Below are 21,258 nucleotides of genomic sequence, written 5' to 3'. Positions count from 1 at the left end.
GGAGTTAAAATCAATGGCTACCTGTGGTGACTGCGTTGTAAAGAAGTGAGATGTTCCTTATGCAGGTAAAATATGGAAATACATATAATGTATGTGAATATATATTGTATTATAATAGAATCTGCATGGTGTGTAATTAGTGTGTGTGTATGTATAATATCAACCTGAAACTACATGGAGGTTGTGTATGGAAAGATACCTAAGAAGAAAGTATCTGTTGAGTAAGACAGTAAGAAGTTCAGTAGACCATCAGGTTCACCAGTCTTACTGCCTCTTAATTTTATTTTTTGGGGGTCTCTGAATGGAAGAAAAACTTGGAGGTACTTTATTACCTGAGAACAGATAAATAAATGCACTGATTACCTGTGATTTCAATGTGTTCAACCCAGATGCTGTATTTGGTAAGAATCAGAAAAATGCTGAGAGTAAGTGAAGTGTTGTTAACTTTTAATATCTTTTATTGACTTTCAAGTGTCTTTTTTACTCATTGTATTTCAAATATACTTTCTCGAGATAATAAAAGGTACCTTGGAGATTTTACAGATAATAAAGTAGGCCTCATAATTGCTATTTAATTTTATTGTTAGCCATAATTCAGGCATGGCAGACGGTGGAGCTTAAGAGAAATGGTGCAGTGCATGCTGGCTTCAGCAACAATGCTGGCATACATTTCTGATCTGGCACTTTAATGCTAATGTAACTGTGAGGCTGCACAACAAATTAATTACTGGGGTATTTTTTTGATCATGGGTTGTGTTTAGTTTGAATGTCTGGCCATAACGTAACCTCCTCTTTCCCTGAACCTTTCTGTAAAGCAGCTCTTTTCATCGTAGTTTACCTCTGAATTCTCTCTTTCTGTGAAGATCAGGCTTTTATTTTAGAGAACAGTATTGCTTGAAGTGACAGTCCTTGAAACACCAGGTAATGCTGATAGCTTCCAAGGATGCCAGTGTGTGGTAGTGGATGCTTGAAAAACAGACAAGACGACCCTCTAGTGTTCTCTTACTAGCATTGTATAAAGTCTTTTGAGCTCATTATTGCATCTTTATCTAATGTGTATTTGAATACTGGCTCTCAGTGTGAGCTATTCTGTAGTACTGCTACAGTTTTAAGGAAACTTCTGTCCAAATAAAACCTGGGAGATGCTTGACAGTCCAGAGAGTATCACGAGTATTTCTGGGTCAGGATTTAGATAACACTGTTTTAAGACAAGCAGCCTGTCAGAAAATCTTTCTGTTAGAGATCTCCCAAGACTATGTTGAATTATTTGCTTTGGGAGATCTTGAGGATCCTGGGTTTGATTTTGTTAGATACAAGGCATTAGTTCAATCTCTGTCCAAGATTCTTTGAAGGTTTGTGTTTTCATCCAGTTATACTCGGTATCCTTTAATGAGATTCATTAATGACCCTTCTTAGAAGACTTGTTTCTGTAGAAGAGCTGTCCTGCCCTGACAGAGCCTGAAGCAGTCTCACACACTTTGGTGTGTATCATTACATATCTGTATGCTCTTGGAAGTTAGATGTTCAGTGCACTTTAACTCTGCCTCAGAGGAAAACAGACTTCCGAGAACAGGTATGTGAAAGGGTCAGAGATGAGAGGGTGTGTCAGTCAGCCAGTCAGGCCTGTCGCAGAATGCAGCCCCATTGCTGCATAGCTGTGTTTATTGGAATCAAAAGAAAATGCTTGTATAAGCTGTATTGGCAGAATACTTGATACAACTACTGCAGGTATGCTGGCAGAAACGACCCTGTAGTGGTTTGGGGTTTTTTATCTGGGGCTTCTATGCAGGTGGTTGGACTGGATGAGCCCCTGAGGTCCTTTCCAAGCTGAGTGTGTGGATGTCCACATGTGTATGAACACGTGCAGTCAAGGCACATGGTTGGATAAGACAGGAGAAGAGATCCTGCTGATCACTAGCACAGGCTGTTTAGTGCTGGACGGGTGAAATGGTGGGCTTTCTAAACTATGCAGATGGCTTGTATTGTCACGCTGGTCCTGTTACTCATGCTGGTGAGATTGAAGCTGGCATATGATTGTGTCTGTGCTTGTCGTGCTTGGTGCTGCTTTTGTCTGTGGAAACAGGCATAGGGAGGGGAAGAACAGGAGATTTTCTTCCTGATTTGTCCACTTCTAGGTGTTATCTTCAGAGTGGTGATGATGGAGTCCGTACACTGTCTATTGTCTTGTTACCGACAGACATGACTCCCATAGAAACCAGTGTTTATTTAAAACCCCCACCAATTATTCATGCAGGCAGCTTTCAAAGCTTCTAAACCTTCACCCGTTGAATGTAAGATCTGTGAAAGAACAGGGAGTAACAATGGTTGTTTTGCTCAAGAGCATTAATGGAAATCTTAATTTCTACCATATTAGAAGCTCAGCTGACAACTGTGCTGTATAAATGTATTGGTATATATCCACTGCATGTATATACACACACTTTTATTTGTATAAAGTATATTTCCATCATTTCCTATACCAGGAGGAGGAGGAGGCTGGGCATTACTGCATTATATGAATGCATGTTTGTTTAACAAGTAGTCTTTTAAAGCCTTTTAAAGTTTGGCATTTGGGGGGTTTGTTTTAAACTAGTTGTAGAAAAAAGTTCCTGTAGAGCAATAGTCTGAAAGACAAGGAATGAAGAAAGGTAAAAGCTGATCTGTTTGAAAATGCAGTCTTTAAGTTATGTAGTGTTCTAAATTTGAAGCCTTTCCAGAGGATGCTGTCTCAGTATTAGCCACAGTTGATCAGAAATATTTGCCCTTCTCTTGGAGTGTCCTTCAGTCCCTTGTCAGCCTTGGTGAATAAGAGGAGCTGTAAAGCTGACTTTGCTTGCTGGGTGAGGATTTTCTCAGAGTAGAAGATGTGACTCCTTCCTCCAGTAGTCTCACACAGGTTGTTCTCTGCTCCCCCTCTCCCTCCCAGGGATCTGCGGCGTGGGAAGTCCAGCTGTGCTCATCTCTCCCTGTACTCCAGCACTCCCATGTAGTGGTTTTAGAAGTTAGAAGTTCTGAGTTACGTGGAGTAGCTTGGAGGAGAGAGTCTGGAGTTCTTTGCTTAAGGTTTCTCCCCAAGTGTTGCCCTTCGACTCCATCAAACATTTGTGAAGGGTTGTATTAGCTGACTATGCCTGTGATTAAACTACTTTTCTTCTGTCTGTCTGGAGGTGTTTTAAGGGATTTCAGCTCAAATGAACAACTATTAACATGAATGATTGCTGGAATTCTAGGCTCCAGATTGTGTCTTAAAACTAAGTTTTTATGAAAATGAGTCTTTTAGGGCTCATGGGAAGTTTTGCCAATCCTGTCTTTTAACTGTTATTTCTTGGGGGGTGTCTGGTTATTGTAAATAGGGAAATATCAGGTAATTAATTATTCCCTATTGCAGCTAATGCAGTTTAGGAACACATTTGGTTGGTAGCTAAATGCTAGTTCAGCAGCTCAGCCAGCAGCAGGGAAAGGCTGGGTAGCACTCACTGCTGCTTCTGCTACACTTGTCCCTGTGAGAATTATTTGAAACACATCTGAAAATGGATTTTAAATTCAAACTTATTAAAAATGATTACTTTTTAATCTTTTTATTTGATTTATGTATCTGTTCATCTTTGAGATCTTTCACTGAATCTGTCAGCAGAACATTTTTTGCTTAATTATTTCACTGAAGGTTATTTTTTGCTTTGTCTTTTTTCTTCTTTTAATGGAGCAGAACAGCACCGAGCTCAGCGTAGACAAAGGAGAAATTCCTCATTCTTCCTGCTTTAATGCAGTGCTCAGGAACAGCAGTGTGCTTGTACATTCTCAGCCTAACTCCACAGATCAGCATGAATCTGCCATGCTACCTCATGTCCCCTCCTCTTGTGAGAGCACAAATGACAGCTTGGTAGATATGAGTGGTGAACTGATTCAGCTGAAAATAAACCTGACAAATCAGATGGTGAGCTCTCAGCTAAATCTGTTTCCTGATTCATCCCACCACATTGTGGGATAAACTCTGGTTCTGGTAGAAGGCAAGAAGCAACAGTAAGGGCCCAGGAAGGAAACCAGGCTGTCTATTTTGGACTAGCTTTACATAGTGATGTATTTCTTTTATTCCTAGTAAAGATTTTCATATCCATTTGCAACAGCGCCAGTGTAAAGATGTTTGATAACTATTTTGTTATGGAGAGTAATCTGTGCCTTGGGTTGAGTGTTTGCATTTGCCAGAACTGTTACAACTTTTGCTGGTTCTGAGTTTTGGAGAGTGTAAAAGATCTAAAGCAAAGCATCTCTCATATTTTCAGATGTTGCAATTGAATCAGAGGGCTTTTGGAGCAGATATTTCTTGATCAAATACTAATTTGTGCAATGAGTTGCCTGGTCCTGGCAGCAGTAATGTGTTTAATCCTGTTGCTCTGCAAAGCTGGGCTGTTCTCTTAGCATGTTCACCTTACCTCTTTAAAACACTTTTCATTAAGCTCCCTTCATGTGCTCTGAAAATTGGTGTTCTTAAACTGGAGTGAGTTACCTGCGTCCTTCGGAAGCCACTGCTGTGGTTTTTGAATACACAGGGTTCTCTAAGCAGCTGTGTGGCGTGCTTTATCTTGAAGGGAAAATGAGAATTTGCTTCCTTTTTGTTTCCCTTGTGACTGCTTGAATGGAGCTGAGAAATTTAAAATATTTGTATAATAATCAGTCTGTTGATCTGAAGAATCCCAGCCTGGTTTGTGTTAAAAGGACCTTAAAGCTCCTCCAGCTCCAACCCCTGCCATGAGCAGGGACACCTTCCACTAGAGCAGCTTGCTCCAAGCCCCTGTGTCCAACCTGGCCTTGAGCACTGCCAGGGACGGGGCAGCCACAGCTTCTCTGGGCACCCTGTGCCAGTGCCTCAGCACCCTCACAGGGAAGAGCTTCTGCCTAAGAGCTCATCTCAATCTCCCCTCTGGCAGGTTAAAGCCATTCCCCTTGGCCTGTCCCTACAGGCCCTGATGAAGAATCAACTAGATTGGAAAAGACCTTTAAGATCATCAGGAGTAGTTAACCAGCAGAGATTCCAAGCCAGGTGTCCTTAGCAGTGCTCTGTGACCTGGTGCTCGGCTCCCGCTTTTAAGGCGTGTTTGGGTGATCCCAGCCAGTTCAGATCAATGCCCCTGGGTTCAGTATGCTCCCCGATTCTGCTCCAGCCTTCTTAGTCCCTCTTTGAACAGCTCAGTCCCCTTTGCTGTACTTTCTGTCAGCACTCTCAGCTGCCTCAGAGATGTCTGATCTTACCAGATCTCAGGATCTACCAGTGAGTACCGGGTAGTGCACTGTTCTCACAAGTAGCTTCTCACTGTATCACTGAGTAGTATGCTTTGCCCCAGGCTGCTGGCCAGGTAGAAAGCTCAGCCTTTTCTGCCTGGGTGATGATGGTAGTGCTTCTGTGCCAGTAACTGCATTCCCGAAGTCTTCTGAATTACTGCACTAATAGGATTAATGCTAGGAGCAACTCTATTCTTTTGTTTTAAGGTGATGTTGTGCATGGGGATGTGAAATGAGGTTTGTTCCTGCCTCCCTCCTTGGTGAGGCTCATTTACCTTTGGCATAATTGCACAATGTATGTTCTGTAACTAAGAGCTGGATTAGAAGTTAGTGTGCAGGAAATAAACCTACCTGATGTGTACCTTCGAGTGACGATAAATCTGGGTGATGTACTGCTTGGGAAGTCATGAGGGCAAATGACTTGGAAGTAAATAAGTAACTTGTGTATCGTCCCCCCCCTTTTTTTCTTCTCTTTTTTAGAACCACAGAGCAGACCCAGAAGAGCTATTCACAAAACTCGAACGCATTGGAAAAGGCTCCTTTGGGGAGGTCTTCAAAGGAATTGATAATCGGACACAGCAGGTGGTAGCTATAAAAATCATAGACCTTGAGGAAGCAGAAGATGAAATAGAAGATATACAGCAAGAGATAACTGTTTTAAGTCAGTGTGATAGTCCTTATGTAACAAAATACTATGGATCATATTTAAAGGTAATGTAACATACTGCACAAAGATTTGTTCTGAATGCCACTAGGAAAGTTTTCTGGGATTGAGGAAAAGTTATCATGCCAGCTGCCTTTTTTTCTAGTAGATCCTTGTTTATCTTTGAACAGAGGTTTTCACTGTTTTGCTCCTTTTGCTGCTTGCTCTTTGAGGCTAGAGTTTGCACAAAATGGCTGGAGGAGGAGCAGAGTTGGTAGAGGATTCCTCTTGCCATTGCTGTTGCGTTTGGGCTTTGGTTTTCTGTCCTCCCCCTACAATCCTTACCACAATCTTGTGGCTTTTTTGGGGAAGAAAAAAAAATACTTTCAGAGCCATAGAAACAAAACCCATTGTCTGATATGGAAAGAAACCCTGCACCATGTGTGGGTTATTATGCAGGCCTGAGACAGCAAAACCAACATCAGTGGAGTTAAGTGTGATTGTGATCTAAGGCATCATTTAAAAACAAGCAAAAATGAAAACCTACAGGAGTCCAAAATGTTGACTTAAGTCTTTCCAACTTGCAGAACTCTCCAGGTACAGCTGACTGTTTCAGTAGTATTGTGGCTCTGCATTTTTATTAAGCTAGATTTCTCCTTGGTCACTAACAGTAGATCTTTTAGCTTGAGATTCCTCAGGGGGAAAGAGTGCATTAGCTTTGTTAAAGGTGCAAAGTATCTTTCAGGCAGCTTTTTAATTTTAGTAGTAACAGGTATTTTGGGAGTTGCATCTGTCTGCCTTTTTTCTTTTTTACTAAATTGCTATATATGTTTTCTAACTTTTTATTAGTTACTACTCTGAGAATGGCAGACAGCCTGAGTATTTAGCTGTACAGTACAGTTGTGTACCAAATGACTGTATAATTGAAGGTTAAAGAACACTGAGGTTAAATTATGAAAATTAAGACATCTTAGTTCTCACAAAGCAAAGTCCTAGTGCTGCAGAGATTAATAGCAGTTTGCTGTGGATGTTAGTGGTCCGAAGATCGCATTCAAAGTGGTCACATAAGTTTATCAGTAAATACGTAGTTCTGCATATAAAGATTACTGAAAATATTCCTAGAAGCAGCTCTTAAGATAACAGCTTAAAAGAGCATCAGCACACAGTAAGTAAAAGGTATGTCAAAATGTAAGTTTTCTTCTTTCCTTTGCATCTTCATTTGCAGGAAGACAAAATAGTTGAGCCAATCTGCCCTCTTTCAGCTCAGGCTTATGGAACAGAAATAGTTTGCTACAAAGTATGAATCAGACCATGTGGCTTTCTGTGAAGCTCTAGGAATGCTGTTAGAAATGATTGAGTTTTGCACTGTTTAAATCAAAGAGACTTTAAGTCTTTTCCTGATTATACCAAAGCAAACTCTCAGTGCAGAGGCATTCAGGTGGTCTACAACACTGGTATTTCTTAGTTGAGTAATCTAGACCTGGTTTAAAACTTCCAAGTTGATAGTTTTTACTTTGAAGAAATTGCAGCTGGGACCATGTGTGCCTCAGTTCATCCAGTTGAACTGTATCAGAACATCTTCTGTTGGAGCTTATTCTTGGGGGTTTTTATACCAGTTTTAAGTAAGCTTTGAATAAGCAGATAATTCTTGACATCAGTTTGAGTCAGCTTCAGTTTTCCCTCTGGTGAGAGGGCATATTTAATAATTAAAAGGTGTTTTATGACTACAACACCAAAGGAGATGTGAACTGTGAGGGGTTTCCAATTAAAAGCATTCATTCTTGTACAGTTTGTTCTCCATATTCTGCAGCTTTACAGTTTCCTCGTGCTTGCAGATGCACAGCCAGCCTTATGGGCTCCATCAGATGGAGTGGCCCATGCTCAGGGAGCCTGGGCCTTACCAGCCACATGCAGGCTCTGCCCAGTGCTTGTGCTGCTGGAAAGGAGAAGGGAAGGGAGGCTTTATTTCGTTTACTTGACTTACAAATTTGTAACTTAGCTTATGCCATGTAAGATACTTTCCTATGCTGCAACCTGGCTGCTCAGTAGCTACTGTGTGTGCATCTGACTTGTAAATAGGACTTGAAACATATACACAGAACCATCATATTTTTACCTAGCATTATTTGGCATTAAATATCTGCTGCCAGGTATTTTACTCTTTAAAAACTTTATCATTGGTATGAGATGGCATGATCTACTTCCTTCAGGTTCTTGGGATAAAGCTGATGCCAGTTTTCAGTTGCTGTGATACAAAAGGTGCAAATCTCTCACAGTTGTGTGATTTGGGTTACCTGTATGACCTGAATTTTGGAGTCTGAATGGGATTTTCCCGTTAAATTAGAGCTTAGGTATTATCTTGTGCCTTTCAAATGTGTTTAGAACTGTACAAGCTTACAGCTGTATTAATGCAACTTTTGTAGCTGTAAACTTAAATCCTGATGTAGATGCCTGTAGATGTTCATATTCGTGGAAGGTTGGGATCTTAAGTATGTCTCCTCATCCTCAAAGTATTGCACTTTGATTGCAATTAACATCACATCTGAATAAATAAAACATTGGTTGTGGAGGGCACCCTTGAAAGTGCCAATGCATAGCAGTGTAGGAGTGTAAGGTATGTTAAAAATGGGTGTTTCCCTCAAGCTTAATGGCTTGTCAGGATGTATTGCTGCCTGATCAGTTCAGGCAAGAAAGAGATTAAAGGTATTAAAAGTTCCCCAAATTGTGGCATGTTTTGGGTACACGGATTTGTGCACTTGATAGAATATTTGAGCTGTGCTTTCCACCTGATCCTGCAGGAATAGATCTCTTGCTGACTGCATTTTCATGATTGTTTTTCTTATTTATGCCGTTCACTCGAGGGGTTTAAATATCTATCCTGTAGCTAGCACAGCATCCGACCCTGCTCTTCAGTTCAACAAGCCTGAAGTTATTCCCAGTTTTTCAGATTTGAATGTGGAGAAGTCCTCCTGTAGGAGCATCCAGAGACTTCCATCAGAACTGTACAGCACTTCATGCAGCAAAGCTTGCAGACAATCTAAAGATACTGTTTGTTCTACATTGTCTATTTATACTTGGTTGACTGAAAATAGCTAGAAAAGAGGTGGTTCATGCCTGGCTAAAAAATACCCACACCCCGTTACAGCGGATAGGAGCAGCTTCTTTGAGACATTATTTCAGAACACAGTACTTGCTCATTTTCACCCTATACTGTTTGCAAGGAGTAGTCAAATCCTCCAAACACGTCTGGTAACCACAATGTTTGCCTTAAACTGGAGCTCCTTGCAGGTCTTCTCAGCTGACAAAGTTGGGCTTTATAAAAAGTGCTAAAATTAGCCAGCCCTTCCCTGCTGATCTCATAAGGCTGGAATAGACTCCCAGAAATGGTGTGGGCTTAAAAAAAAACAGGATAAATCTAATAGAGCACACTTTGTTAAGAGAATTGGATGTGAGCCTTTAAGGAACTGCACCTTTATTTGCCTGCTGAGTTTTCTTCAGAGTTCTGTCACTAGTCAGGGCAATAGGGTGGCAAAGCATAAAATGCAAGAGGCTTTTCACAGATTATTTCTGCCATATGCTTGTGCTCTGTTACAAGATCCTAACACCAGTAAATATTTGCTGGAGGCTGCTGGGTGTGTGCTACTTCACCAGGTCTGGTTCAGTTGAGTATTTTTAACAACTGGGTTTTCTTTTAAATAAATACATGGTTTTATTTGCAGAATTTTTTTAGAGCAGTAGCCCATAGATTGATCTCTGGGGTTCTGAAATGGGAGGGGATTCTGGCAAGCAAATAGCCAAAGATCCCAGTTTTGAAACAACAGTCTGTATATCTGATACCAAATCTTTCCTCTTTTGCTGGTGTGAACCAGCCACCTTTTGCAGGTACATACCAAGGGCAAAGTCAGCATCTAGAAGGCAGTGTTGCAAGACTTTTTCAGTTCTAGTGTTGTAGTGGTTGAGATCTTCACAAAGAAAGCACAGAAACCCATCTCTTCACAGGGGCTGAGATTCAAATAGCAGATAGTGAAGGAGTACGTGAGCTTTGTGATGTTAATAATAATAAAAATGTATATCCTAAGATAGGTGCCTCAAGTCATACTTCTTATTTTACTGTATTGCTCTTATCTTTGACCTTTTAATGGCTGATTTTGAACCTCTGATATGAGAACTTGGGAATCCTGAACCTTTCTGTAGGGTTCCAAGTCTGGCAGTGTACTTTTTCCTGGCTGATGGTAAGAGTGTTGCTTGGTCTCTCAGAATCAGAGCTGCTCCTGTGGTAGCAGGCACGTTCTGTGGTAGGATGCAAGTCACTGGGTACAAGCAGATTCAAGGGCTGCCAGTTCTTGCTTTTTGCTAAATCTGACAACTTCACTTGAAGCCTGTGGACATGTTAGATAAATGGGCCAAGAGGCACGTAGCAGCTCCCTGTGTTAGGCTTTTGATTTCTGGTGTCTTTGAAGTGTGTTCACACTTACTGTCTTCTGTCTTGCTCAAAGTCATTTGAAGTTCTGAGTGTTTTCCTCAAGTGAGAGGTGTGATGTTGCAAGCAAGTTTCCTACTAAGATGGTCATGCTTCTGTATCACAAATGACTGGAATTAATAACTCTGATGCAAAGGCAGTCATGTAAGAACTACACCGTGTATTAAAACACTTAGTTGCAACTTAAACCACCACCAAATCACTTTTATCTCCAAGTTCCATTCCTTTAGGTGGGCTCAGTTTAGATACCATTAGCAGAAGGTTATTTTTGGTGGGATATTATGGTTGCTTTTCAAAGTAATAAAGTCAAACTGATTGCTCCTTTACCCTCTTGTACAGGAGCTGTGTGACCATTCTACAAGAAGTAGTTACATGGAACTTGGTGATTAATGGGACTCTGCATTTGCATTCTCCTAAGAGTATGCTTGTAGTCTGTTGAAGTGCAGGTTTGTTTAATGGCAGCCTCGGACTTCTAACAACTCGTGCCTTCCTTTACAGGGCACAAAACTATGGATAATAATGGAATACTTGGGTGGAGGGTCAGCTTTGGATCTTGTAAGTATATGATTTTTTTGCATTATAAATACTAGTGAATCCTATTTCATTGTGCTTTCCAATTTCATTATAAAATCTAGTCCCTGGAGACAGCTGATGTTACACCACTGCTGGATTGCAGTGCTCCAAAAAGTGGGAGTTTGAATGGTAGCTCTGTTATGTTGAATTGATGTTTAATTTTGGCTTCACTGTTTGTCTCTAAGCATTAGGAAATGTCTCAGTCAAATGTAAGGCATTCTTTAATTTTTGGTTTTAGGATGGTGTTCTTGCCATACGTGGTGGGGTTTCAGGTTTTGGGTTGTCTGTCCACTCCCCCCAGTAGAATTCATTACACTTGAATAACAAAAGTTCCCTTTGGGATTCAGGAATGATTGGTGTGCCCACAGAGTGCAGTTAATTTTAACTGGTTAAAAGGTTTTGGGTTTTCCATTTTCAGGTATTTTCAGTCAAGCATAAAAGTGCCTTTTACTTAAGATAGTGTAGCATTTATGAAGGATGCAGCTCAGAGAGTACAAGAGCAGAGTCCACTGTATGGGGATGTGGTTTCCCCATGGTTTCAGGATGGCTCTGCCTCAGCTGTGAAGCTCAGACCCACCCTTTCCTGTAAGATCATAAAATCAGTCTTTGTTTGTGTCACTCTGAAGGAAAAATATCACATCTTCAGTATGAAATTGGTGTTCATTATATATTTGCCAGCAGTGGTCCTGTCTGCAAGAGTTGAAGTGTGTGCATCACTTCACAAATCCATTTAAACTACTTCATGGAATTACATCACATCAACTCTGCTATGGGAAAGCACCAGCATAGTAGTTCTCTGTAGCATGTAGTAGTAGCTTGCAGCTCTGGAACTTGACCTTTTTGAGTAATTGAGAAGTCTGCTATGGAGTGTCAGAAAAGGTGAAATAGCTTTTACCAGGGACAACTGAAACCACTGAACCTTTAGAAGAACAAAGCTTTTCAGTTTTGTCTAATTTGCCTTGTGTTGCCATACCATAATTTCATGGTACTCTCTGTTTCAGTGCTGCTGTTTGGTATTTTTTTTTTATGGCAGAATCACCCACCTTAATGGTTTTTTTTTTACATAGCTTTCTAATGTGCAAAGTTTACACTTACTCCATACTAGCAGCTTTATAGTAGTGCATTATGTTGATGCAAAAGCAAGCATGGAATCAAAAAAGCTGGAACAAAACAAAAAGCATCATTAAATTTAAAACCCAATAGTCAGTAGACTAATTTGAAATAAACTGAGTTTCTTAATTCATTAAAATGCAAAATTCAGTCTGATTTGCTGTCTGTAGGAAACTATAACTTTGTGCAAAGTTAGTTCTAGCTTTTCCTGTGAGGGGGGTGCACAGTGTTCGTTAGAAAGGTAACAGCATCTTCAGAGTATTCTCAGTAGAGGAGATGTGAAGACCATTGTTCCAATGGTACCTGTTTCTGGTAGAATGTGACATACTTTGAATATTGCATGAATTCTGGTAGTTCTTTTAAAAGGAAATCTTTGAAGTTTAAGGTTTAGTTAAATCAATAACAAGGCAAAAAATGAGATACAAGACTCAAATGAATGTCTTTTCTTTTAGCTGCGTGCTGGCCCGTTTGATGAGTTCCAGATTGCTACCATGCTAAAGGAGATCTTGAAAGGTCTTGACTACCTACACTCAGAGAAGAAAATCCACAGGGATATAAAAGGTGCATAATGTTTGAAATGGTACTTCGTTAAAGCCTTTAAAATGCCTAAGAGCAGTATTCTCATTTAGATGTTATTTCCCCTTGGCAGCTGCCAATGTCTTGTTATCAGAGCAAGGTGACGTTAAGCTTGCTGATTTTGGAGTTGCTGGGCAGCTGACAGACACACAGATTAAGAGGAATACCTTTGTTGGAACTCCTTTTTGGATGGCCCCTGAAGTTATTCAGCAGTCAGCGTATGATTCAAAGGTAAGCATGAGAGTAGAATACCTTTTCCTTGTATCTGCAGTTCCAACAGAAGTGACTGAGTTTTGTGGGTTTAGTTCTATCAATATGGAGAAAAAAAGAGATTCTAAATTACAGGGTTTCAAATAACAACATTAAAAGTAGGATCAAATTGATTTTATACAGCAGTTACAGGTACCTGTGCTACATGCAAGACCCAAGCAAAGTCACCAAGGAAACTGATGCTTTCATGTTAAGATTCCTTCAGAGAAGCTCCCTGGGTGCTTCTGGTGTTGGGGGTTGGTTGGGTTTTAATTTTAGTTCTGTGTTTCACATGTAATTCAAACAGTGATAAAACACTCACAAATTAGAATGTACCTTATTTAAAGCCAGTATGGTGGCTGCAGTTTTACTCTGCTCAGATTGTAACAAACACCTCTGGATATAATTTCTTTAATGGTATTCCTGAGCCCCTGGGTAATGCTGAAGATTTTTAGCACAGGTGGCTGATCTTGGAAAGGAAAAAGTAACTTGAACCACAGGATGTGTAGCTATGGTAGTGTGATGGTAACTTGTACATCTCTTTGTCCTGGGAGCTGTTGATGGATGACTAATTGCAAAGGAGAGTTTCCCAAGGGAACTAGCAGTAGAAAAGCAGACCTCTGTGTTTCTCTGAGGGGTGGGTCCTGCTGCTAGAATGACAATAAGAAAGGAACAGTCCCTCTTCTCCCATGTGTACACCCACAAGACAACCTAGAGCGTGTGATTAATGAAATGACAGTGTACTCAGGTCTGGCCCTGGGCTTTCTACTCTCTGTAGATGCAAATACAGAAGCAAGAAATCTAAAAGTCTTGGCATATGCCAAGTAATAATTTCATACTGATCTTTCTCTAACAGTAACCATGTAATTGTATTTGTGATGTGCACATAAAGAAAAGACTGTTGAGTATGGGAGATCTCCTCAAGATAGTCACACTCCAGGAGACTTTCCCAGGGTCGTTCAGACTTGAAGGAATTTGCGTACATGTCACAAGGGTTCTTGCTGATAAGAAAGAGTATGTTGTAGTTGTCATGTTCAGGGTTTCATGGTGCAGCTGTAATGTGCTCCCAAGGGCATTTTGGAAAAGCACTCCACTCATTCAACAGTGTGTGTTGTCCAGTGGAATGGAGAATAATTCCTCTTATGCTTGTCCTTTGTATGAATCAGCTCTGCCACCCCTTCAGTTCCAGTCTGGCAGACCTCGTCTTTTGCCTTCCGTGTCTGCTCAATATATAATCATAGAATGGTTAGGATTGGAAAGGACAAGAGCAATGCCCTCTCCCTTTTCTTTCTGTTCTGAATGTCTGGTGTGAAAGCACAGAAGGTGCAAGCCTTTGGTAAGGACAGATGAAGGGTTTTGGACAGGATACACTTCAATTTCTGGACTAATACTTATGAATGTTTTGGCATCTGGACTCAATTTTAACTTTTCTCCTTCTCTCCCTACTTCAGATTGATGGAAAAGCAAACAAATCCATCTCCTGGTAGAGATTGACAAACCCCATCTCTTCTTTCAAAACATATTGCTGTGATACACAATTGTTACAATATTTCAGTAATAAACAATAAGCTATTTAAATTCTTCAATATTAAGTGTAACCCCTATTTACTCTATGGACGACTTCTGTTTGTGGCTTCCGTGCCAAGTGTAGTCAGCCATTGCCAGCCACTTTTTAATGAGAGTGACCTTAACAGCTGTTGTAGCTCATCTAAAAACACGTGAACAATGCTTATTTCACTTGGAGGAAAAAAATCTCTAAATTGGAAATGAATTTCGTTGTTCATAAAGATATTTTGATACATTTATATATAAAATACAAATATATATTTATATAATATATATTTAAATACAAATATATTTATATAATATATATTTAGAATATATTTATAATGCTTACCTTCAGCAAAAACATACACCACTTCTTCCTTCCTCACAGATTTACACTGTGCCCATGTTGCTTCAGGTCTAACTAGTTGTTAATTTTATGACTAAATCAAGCAGTCTGATAGGAAGGAAGCTGTGATCACTGGCTGGATTTGATTCACCTCTGCCTTGTTCCTTTTAGAGGGAGCTGTCAAACAAGGCTGGATCCCTTAGTGCATCTGCAGTTTAAAAAGTAACATCAGCAGTTCTGCCATCTAAACAAAACCTGAATTAGATGTGGGGCATCTGTGGCAGTTTGGAGTTCATTGTATAGAAAAATAGATTAATGTTTCTGAAGCTTTTACCAAAAACGTATGTTTAAGTCACACTTAACTGACAGTGTTACAACAGTGACAGTGTGCAACAAAGGTGATGTTGTAGGCATCTGTCGTTGAAGACTGATTCAGTCAGCCAGGATTTACAGCCTTCAAGTATTAGAAAGAGATCTTTGTTCATTATCTACTTAGACCAATGTTAATTTTACTGGATAGATGTAGATGTGAAAATGTCAGTTAATAAATAGTCACTATAGCTCTTGATTATTTTTTTTTTTTTGTGCTGAAAGTACCTTCTCCCTTTCTCAGGCTGACATCTGGTCCTTGGGAATCACTGCTATTGAACTAGCCAAAGGGGAGCCTCCCAACTCCGATATGCACCCGATGAGAGTTCTTTTTCTTATTCCAAAAAACAATCCTCCGACTTTATTAGGAGAATTCAGTAAACCTTTTAAAGAATTCATTGATGCATGTCTGAATAAGGACCCAACATTTGTGAGTAGATGTGTGTGTGTGTGTGTATGTAGATGTTTCGGGTTTGTCTTCAGCTTTCTGAAGCTTGCAAAGTGTTTTGATGGTGTAGTGCATCACAGCTGATTGAAATAATCAGACTACACTTGCCACTGTAAGTGGTAGTGGTGATTTTTAATTTATCTCCATCCTAGTCTCTCATTCAAAATACTGAAAGGAGAAGGAGAATGTTGAAACAAATGATGGTGGCAGAGGCAGCTTCCTAGAATGCAATCAAACTTGGGGTAACATCAGAAGCGAATCTTTAACAGAGGAGAGAATCTTAGATCTACTCCAGCAGAGCTTCAGCTGCCTCAATTCTGCTTACAAGGAAATGTTGCATTGGAGCATTCTGATTAGTCATTTTCCTGGGTGTGTACCTCCTAGCACACAAGGATAAGCAGTATAGGCTCTGTGTGACTCTGATCATATTTTTAGAGTGCTTGTAAACGTGGATTACTGGCTTTTCTTGACTTCCTGTTGCACTAATTTCCTGATGCTATATGAGTTACCTCTAGAAGTCAGTTGTCTTTCTAAATCTTCCCTATTACCATTTAAAATCGAGACATGTTAGCATAACATTAAATATTTAAAGTGTTTCTTACAGCGCCCCACTGCAAAAGAACTTCTGAAGCACAAGTTCATTATGAAAAATGCCAAGAAGACTTCATATCTGACAGAGCTGATTGATAGGTTTAAGAGGTGGAAAGCAGAGGGACATAGTAGTGATGAAAGTGATTCCGATGGTTCAGATTCGTAAGTTTATTTTCAGTTTACTCTCTTTTGGGCTTGTTTTTAATGTTATTAAAGTAGGTTTGCTGCAGTTTCTCTGTAATTGACTCCTTTTGTATATCTGTTTTTGTTCCATATGTTTTTCATTGGCTTCTTTCAAGAAAAACCCTTGTATGAACCTAAAGACTAATGCAGAAGTCAAGCTATCCACTCACAATCTCTTTAAACTTTCTCTCTCTGAACTTAATCTCAGTTCTGTTTAATTGCTGAGTATTTCCTCAGTCTGAGGTTAGTGGTTATACCAAACCCAATGAATCACAATTACAAATACTGCAGAGCAAGGTTGAGGTGTATGAAGAAATTTGCACAATGCCTGTGGAACAGCATAAGTTCTGTGAGTCTCTTGCTTTTCTGGATATCAGATAACTGTTTTAAATGGGATGCCATGGGAGAAGGTAAGCTTAATGGGTAGATAACATCTTCACTATGCTCTGATCATATTTCAATTTATTCAGACTGTGAAGTTGTTTGGGTTTGTTTTTAAGTTCAGTTAATGTTTCAATACACATTTTTCTTCATATTTTCAGGAACTAATTTTTCAGGAACTAATCCATATAGATGTATGATGTGTTTGGGTTATGTTGTGGCTAGGATTATGTTCATGGTATCCCTTTTCTTCAGGGAGTCCAGTAACAAAGAAAATAACTCTCATCCTGAGTGGAGCTTTACTACAGTTCGAAAGAAGCCAGATGCAAAGAAGCTGCAGAATGGGACGGTATGTACAGTCTGAAGAGGAGTTCTAAAAGGATTAATTGCTTTTGAAGCCAGTTTAAAGAAGATAGTGATAAAACTTAGTAGTTACACACTTTTCATAAGATCTGACTTTTTGTAGTTCAAGAGATGACGCTTGTGGGTGATTATTTCCTATGCTCGTGTCAGCGTTGGAAGCAAAAGATGCCAGATACTAATAGATCAGTATCAGTATCAGTTCACAGAGATGGGAATTTTAAGGAGTTGTATAATATTAGAGAGAAAAAACGGGTTTTCTTGACAGTATGTGATACTGTTTCAAATGTGTCATCAGGCATCTGTTTCCGCATCACATTTGTTGATGTACTGGGGCCTTCATTGTTCTTGTGATGTATTTCAAGGTCTTTCCTAATTTGAAGTGTGCTTTCAGAATCACGTGTGTGTTAAATGGAGCATCTACGTCATATAGGAGTATGCTCATGTAATCCTTATTTGTTAACTTTCAGGATCAGGATCTTGTTAAAACCCTGAGTTGTTTAACTATGATAATCACCCCTGTGTTTGCTGAGGTAAGTCTCGATGTAAAAAAAAACTTCTTTGAAAGTATTACCCAAGTGCCTGATGACTTGTATAGATTTATCTGCCTTTGTTTTGCTACTCAGCTCAAGCAGCAGGACACAAATAACGCTAGCAGAAAGAAAGCAATTGAGGAACTTGAGAAAAGCATAAATATGGCAGAAGCAACATGTCCAGGGATCACAGATAAGATGGTGAAGAAACTTACGGAGAAATTTCAGAAGTAAGTTAAGGAATATTTCATAAAAGGTATTATTGTTTCAAAAGAAAAAGTCCTTACGCACAGGAAAGGTTGGTTGACACTGAACTTCGTATGTTGCGTGCATTTGAGTAGTTTAGTGACAAGTGAAAAGATCTGCTATATCCAGTGCTTTAAACTTTCAGCTTTGGTATTTATATGTAATGTTTCTGTTTGAGACTAAAACTAATCAGAACAATTACTATATGTGTTCAGTCTTCTAGTGCTGCAGTTTCACTATAGTTGTTATCCCTTGCTTCCTTGAATTTAGCCTGCAGTTTTGGTATAAGCATGTCAATAAACAGTAAGAGAATGAGAGAATCTTTATCTTTTTAGGGTATATTTTCTTAAGAATATCTGGTGGGTTTTTCCTATAAACTGTTGAGGTGAAGCCATGTACTAATTTAGTGATGCAAAAATAGTTACATGCTGTTTGCCAGGCTCAAACAGTATCATTAACAAAGTTCCTCCTTCCATTTTTTCATCTGTAGATTTTCTGTTAATGACTCATCCTAAGAAACTTCACACAAATGACTGCTGTTTCGTATGGACCCAGTGAAACCCACCAAAACTACTTCAAGCTTGGCAGTGCTTAGCTCATGAGCTCCTTGTGCCTTTTGGATCTTTGCAACATATTGATGGTGATTGAGGATTTGAAAGAACCTACTCAACTATTTTGTGGCAGTGCACATGGTTTTATATTTTCAGGAAATTATTTTGTAAAGAACAACTTTTAATATTGTAGTTTCACCTGTTTAATCTGATAAATGTTGAGGTGCAGTTTTGCTTTTAGAAATAATCGTTACTTTAGTTAATAGAAAGTGCAAGTACAGTATGTTTTGATGCTGTTTTGTGCCTGTACATGGGGGATGTACAGGTCTTTTGTATTCATGAGTTAAACTTTTGTAAATCACTAACAAGCTTCAGAGAAAATAGCTTTTTCACAAGCGTATTCAGAACATGTAACGTAGTGGCAAGGGTATTGCTGTAGCACCTGCTTCAACCAGCATATAGTTATTGTGCCCTGAAAAATAAACCTGCAACAGTATCTATTCTGATTCTCGATTGGTACAGTATTTTAGGCAGCTCTATGATTAAATATATTTGAGAGCAATATGTCAATAGTTTGCAGGTGATATGTAGCAACAGGTCTATCCTGATGTACAGTATATGTGTTACCTTTTAGACCAGGTTTCGAAGTAGTCACTCAATCTTAGGTCATCATGGTAGGAAAATTTAGAGCAATACAGTTGAGGGGGTGGGGCTTTTGGCAATAATGGACAAAACCTGAAGTCCAGTTTAACTTAATTTCTTTCCTCTGAGTATACATGCCTGGGTGGAAGGGAGCCAGAGAAGCCGAGCGTCGCATGATACATACCTCACAAGCAGGTATCCATGTAACACCAGCGTTCTGTGTGGTGGTGTTGTTTCTCCTGTAAGATATTTATACACAGGTGGTTATTTTTTGTCCTTAAATACATTAAAGACAGTACATCACCATCATTTGTTTATAATTTTTCTGAAAGTGTATTTTAAAGATGTATTTACCAGTTAATATGCAAATAACTGAGTTATAGATATTCTTTCACCTAAAAAAAGGTAGTACTGTGCAGTACAGAGTGAGGTTTTTAATATTTTTTTTTCCATAAAAACTAGGTTAAGACTATAAAGTTGCTTTCAGTTATATATTTATGGTACTGCTTAGATGGGTAATATCTTCTCTTCTGGTTTTTTTTTTTTGTTGTTTTTTTTTCCCTTTTTCGACCCAGTATGTATATTATGCTGAAGTTTTGAACTGGGATTGTTTTTCAGTACTCTAGATGTGGAGCTGTTGGTGTAAATTTATTTTTGATAAAGGCTGGGGGTGTTTATTTTATGGTTCAGACCTGCACATTTTGTTTTTGCACAAAAGGCGTTTTAAAGAATCTGAAATACTATCTGCCAAATACTGAGAAAAAGTAATGGTGTGTGCAAGTAAATACTGCATTTTTAATCCAAACGTTGCCATTACATTGTTTTTATATAAAGGACACTTGTGAGAGGTGGTGGTTGGATATGCCAAGGACAATTACTTTCAATGGTGCCTACACTGTAAAAAAACATAAATAAAAAGAAATTACTTTTAACTCCTTGTTTTAATTTTAAGAAGATGTTTCTGTTGAAAACTTTCCTCTGCTATAGAACTGAAATTCCATTAGAATTTATATCTGAGAAAAAAGTCTGGAAATAGTTTTTGAAAACGATAATGTTATGGATTAAATAAATATTTTTATAAATGTAAAAGCAGCAAAAGTTGTAAATACAGTTGATCTGAAGCTTTACAGAATAACTGCATCACAGAAACGAATTGTAGTGCTCCTCTAGCTTCTGTAGTTGGTAGTCTTGTAAATCTGTTTATAGATGAAGCTTATTTCAATGTTTTGGGGGGGGTTAAATGGTTTAAAAATAAATATTTAAGTTCTGTAAACTTTCATGGGCTTGTTCTGTTGTGGATTTCATTCTGGACTTTAGCAAGGCTTGTGTTCCAGTGCAAGAAAGGTGTTCCTGGCACAGAGCTACATGGTTGCTTTGGAAAGGTTTGGGTCCCCCATGCTGTTCTTGTCCGGAGGACACCTACCAGCAGCTATGCCACGGGGAATGGATGGAGCAGCCCCAGGGCTCACTGTGGTTCTGTTCCTAAAGAGGAATCTTCAGGATATGGGTGCTCAGCTGAACGTGGCAGAGATGGCAGAGTGCTCTGACTCCGTTGGGATCTCGGCATTGTGGAGTGAAGGTACAGACAGGCCTGGGCCAGTGGTTCACTTCAGCAATCTCAATCCACAACTCACTTTGAGAAGCTCCATACACATTTCTCTGAGTTAAAAACATGGTTTTCACTTCTATGTCACTTCACCCTTTAAGGTGTCGTGTGTGAGAGACTGAGGGGAGAGGTGATGGGAATTCCTCCTGGACTTTGTAACTGGTGGCTCTTCCCTGTGGGCACAGTCTTCCATCTGTGCAACTCTTCACGATTCTGGGTAGGTGAGTTAGCAAATTACTTGAGAAACTGGAACCTGTCGTGTGTGTGATATGGCTGTATCAAGCTGCTGGACTATGGTGCCTCTTCCTTTTGTGTGAAATGGGTGGGATGAACACTTACCTCATAGGACAGTGTGAGGGAAACCTCATCCATGTCTGTATAATACAGCCTCACTCTTGTAGCACAGTCCAGCCCAGAAGCTGTCACTGTACTGCACATGGCATTTCTGTGCTTGAAGTTTCTCTGCATCATAAGACTGTAACTAACTCCTAAGAATGGATGTTCCTGGTTTCCAGAGAACAGTTGTCTCTTTCCCCACTCTGTGTT

The 21,258-nt window shown here is 39.5% G+C and overlaps 1 protein-coding gene across 4 annotated transcripts in view; it reads left to right on the top strand.

The window, feature by feature from the left end:
• The window catches only part of STK26 (serine/threonine kinase 26), a gene marked incomplete at its 3' end in the record, with an annotated part of 30,547 nt that extends 10,162 nt beyond the window's left edge, over nt 1-20,385 (top strand). Inside the window, exons 3-12 of one of the 4 annotated variants that reach the window (XM_080624433.1) lie at nt 5,758-5,988; nt 10,899-10,955; nt 12,536-12,644; nt 12,733-12,890; nt 15,416-15,601; nt 16,224-16,372; nt 17,030-17,123; nt 17,605-17,667; nt 17,761-17,897; nt 18,404-20,385. In XM_080624433.1, coding sequence (XP_080480559.1) covers nt 5,758-5,988; nt 10,899-10,955; nt 12,536-12,644; nt 12,733-12,890; nt 15,416-15,601; nt 16,224-16,372; nt 17,030-17,123; nt 17,605-17,667; nt 17,761-17,897; nt 18,404-18,428 — 1,209 coding nt within the window. Of the gene's footprint in view, nt 1-5,757; nt 5,989-10,898; nt 10,956-12,535; nt 12,645-12,732; nt 12,891-15,415; nt 15,602-16,223; nt 16,373-17,029; nt 17,124-17,604; nt 17,668-17,760; nt 17,902-18,403 lie in introns of those variants that run through there. The other 3 variants (XM_080624435.1, XM_080624434.1, XM_080624436.1) reach the window with 3 other exon arrangements.
• Nucleotides 20,386-21,258: the final 873 nt, after the last annotated feature.

The sequence above is a fragment of the Psittacula echo genome (assembly GCF_963264785.1).
Source record: "Psittacula echo genome assembly, chromosome: 8".
NCBI classification, from domain to species: domain Eukaryota; kingdom Metazoa; phylum Chordata; class Aves; order Psittaciformes; family Psittacidae; genus Psittacula; species Psittacula echo.
This window is presented reverse-complemented; position numbering and strand designations above follow the sequence as displayed.